Here is a 19,074-nt window from a genome sequence, read left to right on the forward strand (position 1 = left end):
AAAGCGTATGCAATTTAGTGAAATAAGCCCTCCCAGGCCATATGGGTATATTGCAGAAGGTGTATAAGAGCTTGGGGAGCAAGATCATTTTAATAAGAGATAGTCGGCCAGCAACGGACAACAGAAGAGTGCGCCATCGTGAAATTTCGGTCTCAACTGTTCGTGCTACAGCTGAGTAATTATCGGCAAGCAAGGTGGGTTTAGTGAGGGATATCTGCACCCCAATGTATCTAACACCCTCAGGGGCCCAGCGCAGGGGATACTCGGTGGTGGGCTGTAGGGTAGCTTTAGTGAGCGGGAAGATCTCCGATTTGGAATAGTTAATCGCAAATCCGGAGTGGGTGCCGACGCGGGTGAAGTCTCTCAGTATGGGATCTAGGTGAGTTGTGGGATCTCTGACGTATAGTAGGACATCGTCAGCATATAGAGATATTATTTCAGGATCGTCAACCAGGCTTATTCCTTTACGCGAGTGACATGCACGGACAAAGTCCGCCATTGGTTCTATCACCAAAGCGAAAAGGATCGGGGAGAAGGGGCAACCCTGTCTGGTGCCTCTGAATAGCGTGTACATCTTGGATGTTAGTGAGTTAACTCGTACCCGCGCAACAGGGGAAGTGTATAATAGTTTAATGAACCCTATCATGTTTGGGCCAATGCCCATTGTTTCGAGGACCAGCCACATGTATTTCCAAGAGACCATATCGAAGGCCTTCTGAGCGTCCAGCGTAACCGCTACGGCCTGGACGTCTTGATCTATACGGGACATGACATTGAACAATCTCCTGATGTTATGGGAGGTGGACCTGCCGGGCACAAAGCCTGCTTGGTCTTCTTGTACCAAGTGCGTCATAATAGGCAGAAAGCGATTAGCAATGATCTTAGCAAAGATCTTTGTGTCGAGGTTCATGAGGGAGAGAGGTCTATAGGACCCGCACTCGTCATCAGGTTTACCCGGTTTGAGCAGCACTGTGATGACCGCTTCCCACATGGAAGGGGGAAGGATAGCGGCTCGGAGTGCCTCATTCCAGACCTCCAACAGCCAGGGGGCCAGAATAGCTATGTGCTCTTGGTAGAAGTCCGCAGTGAGGCCGTCCGGTCCCGGCGCCTTGCCTTTAGGCAAGTCTGAGATAGCCGATATTATCTCGTCTAGTGTATACGGGGCATCCAACTGGTCCCGGGTCTGCGGGGAAATTTCCGTGGTGGGGATCTGGTCGAGGAGCTCTCGCATATGTTGTTCGGTGTGCTCTACGGGCTGGGAGTAAAGGGATCTATAGAACTCGGTAAATATATCCAGTATTCGTTGGTCCGCCCATTGAACGTCACCTTCGGCCCAATTCCCCCCTCACAAGTGTCGCAAGCGTTTTCCCGGGTCCGTCTCCCTCTCCATATTTCCTGGCGGCCTGCGGGCGGCTGAAGTAATGAACTTCGCTGGTAGCTAGAGTGTTAAATACTTGGAGCTCATCCGAGATTTGGGCAAGAGTGGTGGGGTCAATACCGGAGGAGCAACATTGCTCCAATCTTTTCAGTTTGGCCTCAGATCGCCCAAGAGCGGCTCTAATAGCTTTCAACACCCCAGCCTCCCGGGAGATAGACATACCCCTAATGTAAGCCTTAAAGGCCTCCCATCTAACCGCGGCGGACATGTCCTGAAGAGAGTTAAGTTCAAAGAACGACTCAATGTCAGCTAGTATCTCAGACTTAAACACAATGTCTTTTAGGGCTTCGGACTTAAAGCGCCAGGTGCAGAGTGCTGGAATGGGAATTCCCAGACCTAAGGACAATGTGATTGGAGCGTGATCCGAAAATGTGCGGGGCAAAATGCATGCATCTTCCACCCTACCCATGACCCCTCTAGAGACCAAGAACAAATCTATCCTGGACGAACTATCGTGTACAGAAGAGTAATAGGTGTATTCCGGCTGCTGGGGGTGAAGTGTTCTCCAGGCGTCACAGATGTTGAGCGACTGCATGTGGCCATGCAGCCTGCGCGCCGCACCAGACAGGACTCTGGCTGCCGTGGCAGTTCTGTCCAGGACCGTGTCCAGAATAAGGTTCAGATCGCCCCCCATATGATCTGCACCCCTACGAAGCCCAGGAGTATGGTAGTTACAGTGTCAAAGAATTCCGGAGAATCTACGTTGGGACAGTAAGTGTTAACCAGCAGATACTCTTTATTGACCAGTGTGCAGTGTAGTATAATATAACGACCTTCAGGGTCGACGTAGCTTTTATGCAGCACAAACTTGATTGATTTGTGGATCATCGTGAGAACGCCCCTAGATTGTGTGGAATAGGAGGTAAAGAACCTGGCAGAGCCCCATGACGGGGCAACAGCCCTCGGGATGAGTCCATTGGAATGTGTCTCTTGTAGAAGCAATATCTTGCAATTGTGTCTGTTGGCATAGGCCACGATCATACGGGCCTTAGTGTGATTGCTCAGCCCCCGAATATTCCAGGACATTATGACAGTAGCCATTTCAGAGGTAGGCATCTACACACACAGTACCCATTTTTCAGTGAACATCCCAGCTCCAGTGATGGTATGAGCTCCCAGAGTTGGAACAGCAAGTGGGCATGTGGCCCTTCAGCATGCACACGCGAAACCTCATGTGCCTTTTTGAAAAACCACCCCTTTCCCATCCCACCCCCAACCCTCACCACTAACCATGGATCAGCAGTGCAAACATCGCCCACCCTTAACTGCGCGCAGTTGGGCCGTCCCCAACCTGGCCCAAACTGCCCTGAGGCCCAACTGGGGCCAACAGGTACCAAAGGTTTGAAAAAAAACAGTGCAATCGCAATGGGGTGCGCCGTTGCCATGCGCTAGCACACTTGGAGCCAAACGGCTCTGTTACAAAACGAACAGTGGTGGCGGACACATGACGCAGGCCCCGCCCGCGGAGCGGGTGATCGGGGACCGCGCACGAGCCCCTGCGGTTCTGAAACAAACCAAGACAGTTTCGACAGTCAAATAGTGTACATCCCTATGTCCCATATATGGGGAACGGGGCTTATCGCAGAGAGATTAGAGACCTGCATTTGAACAACAGGAAGACAAAAATTGGACAACAAGACAATGCAAGACTAGCTCTGTGGAGTGCCTCACTAACACGCCAATAAGGATGTGGACATTAACGCTGTAGCTCGTAAGGACTGCAGGGACGTGGGTCACCGCAAGCGCAGTGAACAGACCAGCCTTACCAGTAACGCATTGCAGATTAAGTTAACAAGTTCAATAAATGTCTACAATCCGTGCCGTTCACAATCAATTATCGTCCACACAGCCGTCTCCAGAACCCTGAAGCGGTATTTGCATCTCGATGAATTTCACTGCCTCGTCGGGGACGGTGAAAAAGTACAGTTTGCCCTTATGAGCGAGTTTGAGCCGTGCAGGGAATAAGATGGCATATGGGACATTGCGTTTCCCTGAGTATTTTCTTGACGCCGAGGAATTGACGTCTCCCCTGCTGCACCGCCACCGAAAAGTCTGGGAAGATTCCGAGTGTGAGACTCCAGTCGCAGCTCCCCCTTCTCCTGCAACAGGCGAAGGATGGGGTCCCTGTCACGATAATTAAGAATCTTGGCTATAATGGGTCTGGGGCTATCGCCAGGTCTGGGTCGCGGGGAAAGGACCCGGTGAGCCCGCTCCATCGTGAAATAAGGGGAGAGGTCCGGATCACCCAGCAAGTCCTTGAGTAGTTGTTCGACTGCGTCCTCCATGCGTCCCTTCAGGGCAGTTTCAGGGACCCCAATGATGCGAAGGTTGTTTCTGCGGGAGCGGGACTCCAAGTCATCGCATTTTGCCTTAACGCTCTTCATGTCGCGCGACAAGGTGGCCACAGTATCCTGAAGTGCGTGTATCGCATCTTCATTGGTGGAGATCCGGTTTTTAGCTTCAGTAATTCTAGATCCAGCCTGGTCTACTCGGGTTTTGAGTGAGGCAACATGCGCATTAATGTCGTCAAGCTTCTCGTGAAAGGAGGCAAAGTTTTTAGCCATTGATTCCATCATGGCAGTGAGGTCTGGCGCCGCCACCCCCGGATTAGGATCGTTGTCAAGTTCTTCCTGTGGGGGCGACGTGTGGCCCACCTCCGGCCGAGGGACCGTCTTAGTAAATTTGTCCATGGCACCCCCTTTAGCAGATCCTTTGGAAAGACTCGACATGGCCGGAACCAGAGGGGGAGGTAATAAGATGAAGGAAGCGGGCTCCGGCGGCGTTAAGGGGCTGCCACAGGCTCAACAAGAGCAGCCCGGCGAGTTGAGAACTCAGCCCCCCCTTGGTCAGTCCAGCAAGTGAGTCAGGTATTGAGGAGGCCCCGTGCGCGGGGAGTCTAAATATATAGCTCAGCCAAGTATGAGGCCAGGTGGATCATCACACTCCCTATTGCGGTTCCCTCGGAGAGCGGTGTCAAATCCGGGGAGGCTGCAGCTCCGAAGCAAAGTATGGCAGGGCGGCACAGGGAGATTCCAGCAGGAGAGGTACCCCCTATGGCCACGCGGCAGAAGTGTGGGTGGTAGGGCAATCCGCCGTAGAGTGGCCGTGTCCCGGTGTTCCAGGGAATGGACCAAGCAATGCACACGCCACCAGCCAGTGTCAAGGGAGAGGGTAGAAGGATCGCGGATACATGTAGGGCCCAGGTGGAGCCACCTCCTCAGCTCCTCACCTGACCGGCACCGGATCGGCGTCGAGGCAGAAATCCCTTTGAAAATGGACACACCATTCAGGTTCAGCTGGGTTACAGATCAGCAGCGATGCAGGAAACCGGCCACGACAGCAGTCCCCACCGGTTCGCACCAAACAGCTCAGCCCAGGCCCCTCACGACCGTAGACAGGCAGCCGATGTGCCGCGGGCGGCTGCGGCCTAAGCCCCCAGCAGAAAGGACAGTCTGGCGGGGCCGGGACAGGAGCGGACCGGCCCACGAGTGTAGTGTGTGCCCCAAGGCGCCAGGGGCAGAGCAGCCAGCAGCAAATCCGGCGGGAGGCATCCGATCAGGCCACGATGAGGACAGGGCCCGGCGAAGGCCCAAGGGCGGCCCTCAGTGAGACACAGCGGGACGAAGATCTCCAGCTCAGAGGGTCCGATTTCTCCCAAAATTCGACGTGCGGATAGTGCTCGTTGGCCGCAGTGAAGGGATCGTAGCAAGGACACAGGAACCAAAGAAGAACCGCAGATGTCGACGGATAAAAGGCGGCTAGGCACGGAGCTCTTGCACTAGGCAGCCATTTTGCAGGCTGCTCAACAGCGCCCCCGATGTGATGTAATTTTGACCACTGAGACGACTAACATTTCATGTTGTTCTCTTACATTGTCATAACTTCAATCGATCACCGACAAATGAATTTAGTGGGTAAATTGAATGCATTTCTCTCGCTTATTGCAAATCAGAGTGTTCATCGCTTACGTGTCTTTCACTAATATTTCTCTATGGCCTAAACCGTTCTGGCTTGAATGGGTGTTGTAATCTGTCAATACTTCAAAGTCCAACTAAATTTGATCATAAAGTTACTTTTCTAAGGGCAACTATGCCATAGAATTTAGGATGCATTTTCGACTAGGGTGGTACACTTATCTGGTTCATTCAAGTAAAATATTAATGTTTCTCTTTCACAGGTGGTACAGGCTGGTCGGCTACCGTTCATTTACATGGTGGCTTTATGGAAGGCTTGGATTTCGTGTTTGACGAGTAATACCCACCTGTGTCGTTTCAGCCATTCGCGCCAAATGCCCCAGTGACAGCGGACAGTACAGGGGATTTTCACACACTATGCTGCAACCACAAGTATACAATTTGTAGTTTGTTTGTGCCATCAACATCACCAAACTAAATAAAATACAAATGAGCATATACGAATAGTTGTTTGAATTTTTCAGTGAGTCAAGGACACACTCAATCGTCTATGAGGGTCATGAAAGAATGGTTGGTGCCCTTTTGCGCTCGCCTCGTCCCCATCCACCCCCTCCAGTAGTGGGTTAGTGGGAACACTCAAGGTGCCAAACACCATGTAAAACTCAAACAGATCCTCCATACTCCCTCTTCAAGACCCCGCCCCAGCAACCATTTGTGTTCCTTCAGCAGTGTGCGGGGCCTTTTGCGCTCGCCTCATGCCCATCCACCCCCTACAGTATCAATGGCAGTTCAAACCTATGACCGTGTGCTCCCAAGGGGGTTGGGTGGGTGGGAACACTCAGTTGCCAAACACCATGTACACGTCAAAAGGGATCTTCCGCACGGTGACAATTGTACACATGGCCTCCTCTGACCCAGTATCTCCAGACTCCCCTCTTCAAGTCCATCAATCCCACTCCCTAGTATCGATGGCAGTTCATACCTAAGACCATGCGCTTGCAAGGCAGCTTGGTGGGTGTGGACGCTCAGGGTGCCACAAGCTGGGGAATCGCTAGCCTCTGTGTAGCATTGAAAATATACAAAATTATGCAGACTCTTTCTTTTTATATTGGCAATACAATTCTGTGGCTTTTATTAAACATAACAATAATATACCAAACAAGATTACTGTGTTTATGTCACAAATCAACAGGTGTGCAGCGTTATCATAGTTCTGAAATCTCTGGGCACTTGGAACGTGAAACAGGAACTAGCCCTCCTTGGCTCACTAACTGCTTGCATTGTGGCTTCTCAGGTCCGTGTGTTGGGGACCTGCATCCTGTCTGGTCAGCACTCTTGTGCTTGCTGGCAGCTGCCTTCCAGGCCCATGCCGCCACACCAGAGTGGGTCCAGGGCCACTCTGGTTCACACAAAAGACCCTTGCTCTCCTAAAGCTCTAGTTGCACACCCTTGTTGCTAGTATGTTTAAAATCCCTATATGGAATAATTCCATCCCATTTACTGATAGGTGTGTTCCATTTTTGTGGAAAAGCTCTGGGTCAGAATAGACTGCTCCCATCAGGATGTGATTGTGTTTTTAAATGGTAGTTTGCTTCATGACTCTTCGGTCCACTTTCTTGTCCTACCCACAAAGGAATGTCCCACGATACATCAAGATTTGTAGGGTTTCTCTTATCTGTTAACATATATTCCTTATGTTAGCTTCTACATCTTGTGAAACAATGAGATTTCCAACCTCCTATCTTGTTGACCACTTGTGTCCCCATGCCTCCACGCCATGCTGATGTGGCTGCGACTATCCTCAAAGAATGCGTCCCATATTCTGGGATATCCGTTGCCCACATGGCCAGGCCAGACCCAGTGTCTCCCGACTCCCCTCTTCAAGACCCCGTCCCCGCTATCAACATATGTTTTTGTCCGTTGAGCAGTGTTCCAGGACTTTTGCGCTCACCTCGTCCCCATCCACCCTCCTCCCTAGTATCAATGGCAGTTGGCACCTATGAACAATGTTGTACTGGGCCATATGTTTGTCTCGGGCACCAATGAAAACGTGGCTCACGGTTCGGAGTCACTATTCATTTCTTTTTGGACACTGTTTGAATATTACCCAAAGGGGAGTATTTTGATGAAAAGGCGATGCAAATTATGCATTTTCAAAAATATATATTCAGCAACAGTGCTCAGAACTACTAGCTGCATATTAAAGTAACTCATCAAACTGGCCCACATGGTCAAAAAAAAAAAAAAAAAAAAAAAAAAAATTACCCACACAAGCATTTTGCATTTGTAGTTCAACCCTGGCCCTATTGCCCTAAAGGCAGTAAGCGCAGGCCTATGCCCGTGGTCTCGCAAGGGGGATGGGTGGGTGCGTATGGCAGATGTGAAACATTGGCATAGAGGCTGAGTGGGTGTCAACGAACCCGTCACACATTCACATACACACCCACTTTTCTAAGCCTTCATAAACACCTTCACATTTACCAGGAGAACATCTCTGAGATCGACAAGCCTGTTTTACGGCTACTTGTTCCCCTGCTTGCTGAATCGGCTCCTTTGTTGGTCCAAGTAAGAGTAGATCACCTGTTTGTTTCTCTATGTTCATCGATCTCTGCTCTGAAAGTTTCTATCGATTTCCACCCAATGGACCCAGTATTCAAATGTTTTTTTATCTCAAAGACTACATCATTATCCAATGTTTGATGTATTTTGATCTCTGTAAATAGCACATTGCATCACTGTGTATTTTAATAGAATGGAATGTTTTGTGGTCCCTGTTTGCAAGCATGTTTTCTTTTGATGCTTGAAAGTTCATTCAATGTACGAGTAATACGTTACAATTTGCAGTATAACAATCAATTCTGTAAAGAAAGTGTTGAAAAGCAGATTCCTAGGACACGTGAGTAAGGTTCCTCAGGTAAGCTTTATTCTGGTTACATATTAAGCTGTTACAGTGAACCACTGGGTCCCATCACCCAGGCTAGGCTTCTCCAACTGCTCACTCCTGCAACCTTCACGACAGCATTCACACCCAAACATTCTCTCAGGCACACCAACATTCTTTCAGCATCATCATGCACCTGCATGCACTCTAAGCACTATATAACACATCTCCCTCCTTTACACTCGCACACAAAACCACGAAAGGGAACACGCAAGGGACACACTAACAGAGCATCTTTTTATAGTAGATGATGCAACTCAGAAAAGGCGGGAGCGTCGTCGCCCCATTTGGAGCTTTGCGCATGAAACCCTCCAGTAGCAAATGTGTGCGATTACCCCAATGGTCGATCTGACCTTGTTCTTAGCACCGGCTGTACATCTGGGTCAGGGGCAGATTGCAGATTGAAAATGCCTGCAAATGGTTACAATTCTTGGGGGATGAGATGGATTATCTTGACCCTCTCCCTGTGTATGACAACATCACCACCGACACCTGGACCAATGGGAAATATTCTTCCCGTATTGATTTCGTTTTTGTGAATCTCCAAATGAAGAACCATATCAAACGCTTTTCCACAGGATACACTACTGCCAGTGATCATCTGAGACATTGGGTAACTCTGAATGACATGAAACGTAGGCACCTTCTTGCACCGCTTAAAAGGTATAAGGCTTAACATTCAAAGTAATCAGATCCAGTGGTCCGAGACAAATGGGAACAGATTTGATGCATCAGTGAGCTCCTGCTTTGAATCGAGTCATGAATCTGCTCTGCAAAATGGTATGGAAATACTAATAACGTTTGATGAGATATTGAAGAACAGTGAAACTGAAACTGCACTGGTCACCTAGCTACTCTCTGATCTCGGGCCCAAGTCCCCCCCCCCCCACCAGTTGCACCCCTGCACTGCCTCCCTGGCATCCCCCGCACTGTTTTCTGTAACCCTACAGCCCTCTATCAGCACTTGACACCTGATGTCTGCACTTACCCTTGCACTTGCCACCAGCTGGACGCACTTTTACTTATTGCTTTATTTTTACTGTCGTTCCCATGTACTACACTGGCCCCTCCCCCTTTCCCCCCCGCACTTATGCGATCTCAATGTCACCTGCCTAGTAAAATCGTTGTCTCTGTCTTCCCCCTGGTCCCCCTGCCTTGCCTCGTCACGCCTTGAAACACTTGTGTATAGGCGCGTTATAAATGCCATATCATATCATGCTGTGGACCATAGTGGTTCGCACTAGTAGCCAGGTGCAGAGTAATGTTTTTGATATTCTCATTGATAGAAGGAAGAAGAGCCTTCGGAAAAACTTATGTTACATAAGTAGAGCACGATCTACGCGCATGGCAGAAAATCTTAAACGTAATGCTCATTTACGCTTGAAATATGACAACTGGCTTAGATCTTACAAGCATGAGATTAACAATGCCTGATATTAGGAATGCTAAAATCACACAATCACAAGAAATTCTGGCAGTTACATAGACTGCACCTATCTGAGGTTGCCGCTATTGAGGTCAATCCCATCCCTGAAAGTGCATGGGTGAAACACATTAAGGAACTGTATTGTATTGGGTGTAGAGAAACTAAGAATACTGGGCTGCCAGTGGAATTGGCATCTAGTGAGCTGACCTTTGAGTTTGAAGATGTCACGAGAGTGAGTAGTGAACTTAAGGCATCTAGGGCCCCGGGCCCAGATCATATTGCCAATGTTGATGTTAAGCGAAATCCAGAGCTATGGGTACACGTGCTGTTGGGAATGTTTACATCTATCGTGAATAGAGGTATAATCGCTGACAGCTAGAAAAAAAATCAATCCTTGTCCCCGTTTTTAAAAAGGGTAAAAGGGCAGACCCCAGGAACTACAGACTACTGGCTATGATGGACTCCAGTTGTAAGATCTTTTCCACTCTATTATTACATAAAGTGAATTTGTGGATACAGGAGAGGAACCTCTTACCATGAAAACAGACATGCTTCCGTAGTGGACACAGAACACTGGATAACATCTGGGCACTCCATAATATGATGGCAGATACATATAGGGATGCAGAGAAAAGTCTGTATCTTTGCTATATCGACTACACAGGGGCTTTTGACTGCGCAGCAAGAGAAAATCTGTGGAACAAATTGGGAAAATGGGGCTTGGTTCCAATTACACTAGACTTCCTAAAACAAGTGTATTCGGATACCTCTGTACAGGTCAAACTGGAAACGGGTGGAGCCCTCACTAAGCCCATATATACCAATCAAGTGTTCAAACAGGGCCGAAAATTTGCTCCAGTTCTTTACAATCGATACGTAGCAGACCTGGATTCTGCATTCGAGGGCTGCCGCAATTTCCACTCCCAAGTTGGGTCCTGAGCCATTAAAATGGCTCTCCTATGCAGACGATACAGTGATTCTGACCCGTACCCCTACAGGTCTCTAGCAATCACTGAATGCCATGATATAATATGGCATTTATAAACGCGCCTATACACAAGTGTTTCATATGGGAGTACGCAAATAAGAACAGACTGAGAATCAACTTGCTTAAAACCAAGATCAGGAACATTGGCAGGAAGTTGCAGAAAAAGCCTGTGTTTAATTGAAAAATGGGTGGAGTCCCGTTGGAGCTTGTTGACTCGTATGTATCTGGGGATTCCCATAAGGAATCTGCCGACAATTATTTATTATGACCAGATAACTATGGGAAAAATTCAAACAAAATGGAACCTTGTTAGAGGGTTCCTCATGAGGGAGGGGGGCACTCTATTGAAGGTTATCTCCACATCTATAAGACTAGCATAATCCCATGCATCCTTTATGGCCTCGAGGTACTTAATACAAAATATGTACGATGGTTAAGTTGGAAGGCAAGATCTGGAGAAAGGTAATGAGAATTCCCACAGCAGTCCCGCTAGAAGAAATAAGGTGTCAGCTGGGGCTCGCATCCTTGACCACTCTGTGGAAGATACAATGTTGCAAATTCTGTTAAAATCATTACGGGTATAGGAGTGGAAGAAACATTGCTAAATCATACATGGAAGGATTTTGAGGCCAAACAGAATAATGGGCGGATGCTGGGGCTAAGGAAAACGGTGAAAGATTTCCCATTGCCCATTAATTTGGAATGACCAGATAGGACTAGTGTGGGCATTTTCTACACCTAGATGAAGAAAAAAGCCCATGAAATTGTTCCGATTATGAACATTGGGATGCTGATGAAAAAAAGGCAATACGACGTATATTGTAATCAATAGGGAAGCCTAGAAGTTATTTGATGAAATACTGTGCCGAGGACATTAGGCGCTTCATCAAGTACTTTCGACTTAATGTATTAGTACGTGGGTGCATGGCAAGACATTCCCCGTGATTCCGTTGATCGCCAAACTGACAGACATATATTAACGAACTGTCAGGCCCTGGACCATTGTTACTCAAAGGGTTATGCAAATTGAGTTACCACAATTGATCGGTGTCTACGGACCAATTTTGGGCATGTATTTATTCTGGGGAGTCGTTGGTGATAACGGCAGCAGCAGATCATGTGGGAAAAATAGGTTATGGTACCATGAGAAAGAAACTGGTATCATTTTATTATATATATATATATATATATATATATATATATATATAGCAAACACCATACATACTTGTCATGCGACAAGTATGTATGGTGTTTGCTTTATTTATTTTCCGTATTGTATCTCTGTATTTATGTGATTTTTGATTGTTGTGATATGTAGTGGAAAGGTTGAATGTTTCAGCCAAAATACACTTAATAAAAAATGTGCATAGACACCAACAGAACCATAAAATTCGATTTTAAAACCCCAACTGATGAACGAGCACTACTGAGCAGCAACTACTGCAAGCTACAATGTGCCACACATATACCAATCTTAACAACAGAAAAGCAAGCAGCCGGATTATGTTCTAGAAAGCCTGCATAATACCACTTTCTGGCATAATTGAACTGTTTTGAGAAGTAAATTTTACTTTAAGACTTCCTGAAGTCTTTCGTTCTCGTCATGTGAGGTGAGCAACCCAGAATAACACCCTTTTCAGTCACACAACAGGGTAAAACATACTATCTGCCGTAATTATGTGTATGCAGTCATTGTAAATTGGAAGGAGCATCCATGGACACTGTCAACTCTTTTCCATATTCATGGTCTTATGCTTACCAAGGTTTAGTCGCAATACTCCCAAAAGTCCATAAGCATCCATCACTTTTGAATACAAGTTCTTGATGGCTTCCTTTTCTGCAGAGGCTATAAAATGGAAAACTTGTTAAAACAAATTGAATTTCGAAAAAGTGTCTAAAGCAGCCAACCCTCACTTCACCAGATTTCTATTTTTAAAATATAGTGTGTGTTTAGATATTAACTTCAATTTAATCCAATAAATGTACAAGTAACTGAAAAAAAGCAAAATGCCATCTAATGATTGAATACAAATTAAATAGACAACAAAACAAATCATTAAAACGAATACTTTGTAAATCCCAACAACAAGAAACAATTCATAACAATCCTACTAATCTGGCCAGATAATTAGAACTCCCTAAAAGAAACTAGTTCAACATTAAAGACTATGCACATGTTCACTTTCTAAAAGTCGCATCAACATTTATTAACATGAATGTGATGTACTTCATAGAGGCAATTTATACATTTTACTCTTACAATATAAAAAAAAAAAAAATGCCTGAATCTGCACACCGACATATTTCTCCACTATTTTAGCCCCAATGCATCTCCAATACACGCCGGACTAAGTCTTCTGAGAAGCTATTTATAATTTCGCATTAGGCGTCTCCATGTTATTCAAAAGGGGCGGGGTTGGATCGAAGCACTTGCACCTGCATGCCCAGGCCACAACACACATTGATACACTGAGGGGGAGGAGTGTGTGATGTAGATGTCCTTTCAAGTGCATAGTCAGGTGCTCCTCACTTTCTGTAACATTGGGATGCGAGGGTGCGCACCAGTCGGGTGTACCCTCAATAGGTGGATAACTGGGGCTCGATTCAAGTGAATCCCTCAATCCACCGGTTACCAGGCTTCAATCCACTACACCAGTTATTTTGTCCCCGTATAAGCAGACACTGAGTTTTGTGGGGGTTTTTTTTACATAGCATTTGAAAAGTCACACTGCCAGTGGGAAGTATGTGAGGTTTGAAAGTGGTTTGAGGGCACAGTGCATACTGGAATTCTGAGTCAAATGGAAATATGTTTGTGTGGGCTTTTGCAAGCTTTGGAACCAAGAAGAGGGGCATGTGTATTTACAGTTTAAAAAGGAGACTCGTACAGTAAGTAGCCTAAGAGCTCGGAAAGGCATTACATACACAGAAAAAAAAAATCTACCATTCCCGATCCCTCTCACCGCAGTACCAGCTTCTTTACCAAGCATTGTAAGGACAATGGGCCTGTCTTTTTATAGGCGATTGTATTGGAGGATGGATGTAAAGAAGGTGGAGTGGATGAGCTGGATTGTGTGAATGGAGGATGGATGGCTTGGTGAGGACGATTGTTTAGATAGACGCTGGATTGTCATTGTATGAATAGGTGCGATTGCGGGGATTGTGATGCTGGAAATGCATCGGAGGGACAGGGCCTGCGTATCTTTGTCCTTTACTGCTTTTTATCGTGTGTTCTGTCGTGATTTCCGCGCAGGAGTTCATGTGGGACTCCTGGCGGTGCAGCTCCCTCTCTTTTGGTTTGGTGAACGGATCCATGGGATACCCTTACGGCACCCATGGGTGGGGGTACAACCCTATGCCCCTAGTGTATGTTTTTGGGCACCTGTGGGTGGCCCACAGAGCAGAGTATGGGCTGGTGGCAGCTCCATGCTGAATTTGACAGGTGCGCAGAGTATCCTCCATTTTGGGATACCCCGGCCCTGCCATTGGAATCAGTTGATTCCTGATGGAAAACAAGATGGCCCCTGCGGCCTCTTGCTTTCTATTACCTTGTTTTCCCAAAGTCCCGGGAAGCCCGGACTCTGTCCCTTCCCCCTGACTGGCTGTTGGGTGGAAGTGCATATATGGTGTTGTTGTGAAGGCCCGGCCAGACTAGCTGGAGCCTTCCCAGTGATGTATGTTGTGGGTACCTCCTGTGGGTGGGACCCGGGTGAATAGAGTGTGTGACAAATATGCATTCTGTGCTGTGAATGTCTAGTATCTGGTGGTTGACACAATGACTGAGACAGCCCTGCCCGAAACCGGTATGAATGCAGTTGGGATTGTTGAATGGCTCGGTACTTGTACCAATACACAAAACTTGTTGTGAGTGTCTGGAGAGAAGTGAATGGCCTGAATACCTTGTGTGCCCGATTGTCTGCCTGCCTGCCTGAATGCCTTTAGTCGTGATTGGATGCTTGATGTGACCCAGCGGAATGAATGGAAGATCAACAGTATATCTGGGGACCTCTCACTGCTAGGAATCGTGTTCAGAAGCTGAAGTCCACTACGATGGGTAACTGAAGTAACTGAAGCTTGACCTTGAAGCCCTGCTGGACGAGAAGAATTGCTGTTGCTCTCCTTCAAAATCGGAAAGCTGTTGTGCCTCCAAGGACTGACCCAGAGAGGACCTGGTAAGGCGCTCTCTTCCCGAGCTACGAGGGACCATTGTGCACCAGCTTATCTTTGCCAAAACTCCCTGGTAGACAGACCTTCGACAGGCTGCCGACCTGTGACGGGGACTGCCGCAGAATCTCAAAGAGAAGCGCCTAGACTGTTGTCCACCACTGTCGCCGACCGCCGTCGCCGACCGGAGCCGCCGTGCTCCCGTTTGCCTAAGAACTTAATTTGATCATCGGACGCTCTCGTCTGCATCATTGCCCGCTTTATCCCGCTGGAGAAGGCCCAACCGTCGACGCGCCGAGGAGCATCCGCCGGTGAGTTTCCCACCACCTAAAGACCACAGAGACGCTGACGACTCGACGCCCTTGCTGGGCCACAGTTCTTCATCATCTCTTTGCGGTCCAGAACCATCATCACCGAGGTGCCCCGCACGCCTCTTCCTTGCAGGACGCCAACGCTCTGTCGTCGACGAGCACCGATAGGAACGAAGCTGCCACTTCACCGCCGTAGTTCACCCTGTTCTCCGTCGGACGTTCGACGACCCGTGACTCCTGCTTTAAAGGGAGGGCACTCAAGAAGGGCCGTCGATTCCCCGACATCAAACGCCGAGTTCCTCGACACCTCTCGACGATCCGTGGCTCCTGCTTTAAAGGGAGTCACTCAAGAAGGATCGGTCGACGCATCTTCAGAGAACTCTACTCCACCAGGTACATTGGGCGGGTAAAATCTTAATAGGAGGAAATAAGACTATTGAACATTACATGGACTAGGCTTTTGCTCTATATCTTTATTTACAGGTTGCCCAGGTGGGGGGGGGGGATCTCCACACAGAACTGTGCCTAAGGGTAGGGGTCAGAAATCAGAAAGGACCCTATGTAGAGATGAGAGTCTGGGATATAGAGCACCGTTTTCTTGTAGATACGGGAGCGCAGAAGTGTTCAATAGATCATCACTTGGTTCCAGATATGCCACTGTCAGGGCAAAAGAATATTTCTGTAGGGTTCGCAGGTACACCAGTAATTAACCCAGTGTCCCAATCAGTCCCATTAACAATAGGTCCATTCACTGAGCATTGTCCATTTCTCTTAACAGATCATTGTGGAGAAAACCTTTTGGGTTTGAATTTATTGAAAAAACTAGGTGCAGTTATTCATTGCACTCCCGATGGTGTGTTTTTAACAATTTGGCCACAAGATACACAGGTGTCTGAATTTTTGTCTAAAACCTTGCCAGGAGAGTTGAGTAAGGTGTCAATCTGTATATAGGCAATAAATGACAATGATGTGGGATGCTTAAAGATAGAGCCAGTAAAAGTGATTTTGAAAGAAGGGGTCACGCTGCCGCGTATTCCACAGTACAGAATTTCAGCTGACGGAGAGCAAGGATTGAAAAGGATGGTACCTGCAACAGCCCCATTCTTCCGGCATACAAGAAAGGAGATAACGAGGTACCCTATCGTTTCATAATTGATCTGCACGCGTTAAACAAGGACGTCAACCCTCAATTTCCCTTTGTGCCAGACGTCACCACCATTTTGACAATGATACCTGCATCAGCAGAATACTTTAGCGTGATTGACTTAAAGAATGAACGTTAACTATCACACATTCGTAGATACTATTAGTAAAGAGAAGGGGTAGCAGAAATGCATAATTATTGTGGGGAAGTGGGGATTTGTACAAGTTGGTAGAGAGGCGAGGTAGGGATTGAGGTATCATCGTACCGTCTGTGATCACACAGATTTTGAAGGGATGGCGGCCTGTGAAATGGGGAAGAGGTACACGTGTACGTCGGGCAGAGGTATTTCATTTTGTCCATAATCTGTCCTTGTACGTAATCTTAAAGCGGCAAAATTGTTGACCAATTCTTCCATGTTGTCTTCCAGGCTGTCCACGTTGCTTTTTATAGCGTTTCTTTCCTTTCTTGCGCCCGTATGCTGTTGTGGAAGGGGTGCCGCTTCTGCTGCCTTGCTTCCCTTTCCAATATGTTGTTTTACAGAAAAAAAGTCTGTTAGGTTTACATGAAGCAATACATATGACATATTTTACGTTTCAGACTCCTGTGCATACGTATGAGGTTACTACCGTGTTATTAGGGAAATTTCCTGCAGCCACTGTAAGGTGCTTGCCATTGCTGAGTAAAAAAAGCCACCTTATGCTTACCTACTATTGTATACTGCACCACTTGGGCGATTATCAGACAAACTTTATTTGTACTGACGTTCTGCTGTTAGTACTTTCCAGTCCTTACTCTACCAGTTCGTTCTTTGTTCCCTTGTGAAGTAGCATTGCAGTACGATTGTTGAAGGCAGATGTCACTTGTCTTGTTGGTGCAGGTGCAGTCCATATGCCTGTGTGCTGTTTGTTTCATAAGTGTACAATGTGTAGACCTATTGTATTTTCCCTTGCAATTCATTGTGCGGTTTCTATATGTTCCTTGTGTTTGCTGAATGGTACCACTATGTAGGAGAGACTGTGGCTTTCTGAACAGGTTGGATGCCATCCAATGTCCACGACCAGATGCATACTTCGCGACTGCTGTGCGCATTAACATGCTGCTTGCATGTGCAGCATGTTGCACCGTACATCTTTACAAACTATGGGTATACTGGTAAAAACCTATGAAATTCACTAAAAAAACGTTAAAAAGGGACGTTATGGTTAAGTTGCACTAGTAACAACCTTTGCAATTCAATGGAAAAACGTTACAGGGACATTATGGTTACATTTAAAACCGAAAAACCCCAGAAATTCGCCAGTTATGGTACACTAAGCAAACTCATGTTACCACTGTGCACTGCAAGGACTAACACTCATGACATCAAGGATGACGTCACAAATGTAATTGATGACATCACTGATGACATGTCAGGCTCCCTCTTTTATTGGCCAGAGTATTTCACTACGGAGAGAGACGCATTCCACTGCTCTATCACTTTGTCTCACTTCCTCACGCCAATAGTTATTAATCTTCCTAGTGTCATGCGCTCAACCCACTAAGTAATGATGCAAATCAATTGTATACCTGTAATCACCCATTTACAAACTCCAATAAATTGACAAGTGTACACTATTACTGTGTTCTTTTTACTGCCTCAGTTTATTCATTTCATAAAAATATCACAATAATACGTTGATAATTGATTGTCAGTTAGTTCTGTGCCTAAGCAGAGTTAACCAAGAACCCAACTATGTCACCTATCTTGGCCACCCTCTGAGAGTGAATAAAAAGGTAGAAAAATCAGTGTTTAGACACCAATAAAATCAGTGTATGGGGCAATTCAGAATTTCGTGATGCCCATGACTGCAATCTGAGGGTTATAGGAGTGGAAGTGGTAGACAAAGAATTTGCTTTCCTTTAAAGTGATATGCCATTCACCTCCCTGCTCCACCAGAACTGGTGGAGACGGCAGAGTTTGGGCGAGGAGGCGATCAGGTTCCCCAAAATAGACTGGCAGAGTGATGGAAAGAGAGGGCTGGAGAGGAGGGAAAGAGTTATGTGGGTGGTGGATACTCTACGAAAAGGGTAAGGATAGTGCTGTGAGCAGGAGAATGTATGAGTGTAGATGGATGGGGGTGCGAGGGAGTGATCAGACAGAGGTCCAAGAGTAGGTACGCTACTGAACAGAATGCAATATACAGGGCCAGAGGGGACCAAGAGTAAGCTACAGGACCACTAGTGACCAAAATCCAAGACAGATGACCACTGGCGACTAAAATGTAAGCTACAAGGTTACTAGCGACAACAAAAGACAGTAAGTAGGCTGATTGCATTATTTGCTAAGCATGGGCTGGTCTGACCAAAAAAAATAAAAAGTCCTACAGTGAACAAAAATTAACATAGGCTGGTAGCGACCCAACGAGTAAGAAAGGCCAGTAGCAACCAAGAGCGCAGAGTAATAGGCCAATACTGAACAAAGACTAACAATAGACTGGTAGCGACAAACAAAATGAAATAGGTCAATAGCGATCAAAAAACAAGATAAAGGCTCACTAGTGTCCAAAATAGACTATAAAACAGTAGGTTGATAGCAGCGAAGAGAGCAAAAGAATAAGATGTAGCGTCCACAAATTACCATAAAGCAGGATAGCAAACAGGAATAAACAATAGGCTAGAAGCGATTAAAAGTGGAAGGTAATAGGCCAGAACTTAACAAAAAAAATTGGGCTGGTGGGGACCAATAAGTGAAAAAGCCACAAGCAACCAAGA

General features: G+C 46.7%; 1 protein-coding gene across 1 annotated transcript in view; it reads right to left on the minus strand.

Moving 5' to 3' along the window:
* The window catches only part of SYNJ1 (synaptojanin 1), a 1,805,713-nt gene that overhangs the window by 1,710,918 nt on the left and 75,721 nt on the right, over positions 1-19,074 (minus strand). Inside the window, exon 3 of the mRNA XM_069636346.1 lies at positions 12,467-12,553. Within this exon, the coding sequence (XP_069492447.1) occupies positions 12,467-12,553 (87 nt within the window). The remainder of the gene's footprint in view (positions 1-12,466; positions 12,554-19,074) is intronic.

This window comes from Ambystoma mexicanum, chromosome 7p (genome assembly GCF_040938575.1).
Source record: "Ambystoma mexicanum isolate Mex_15411 chromosome 7p, UKY_AmexF1_1, whole genome shotgun sequence".
Taxonomy (NCBI): domain Eukaryota; kingdom Metazoa; phylum Chordata; class Amphibia; order Caudata; family Ambystomatidae; genus Ambystoma; species Ambystoma mexicanum.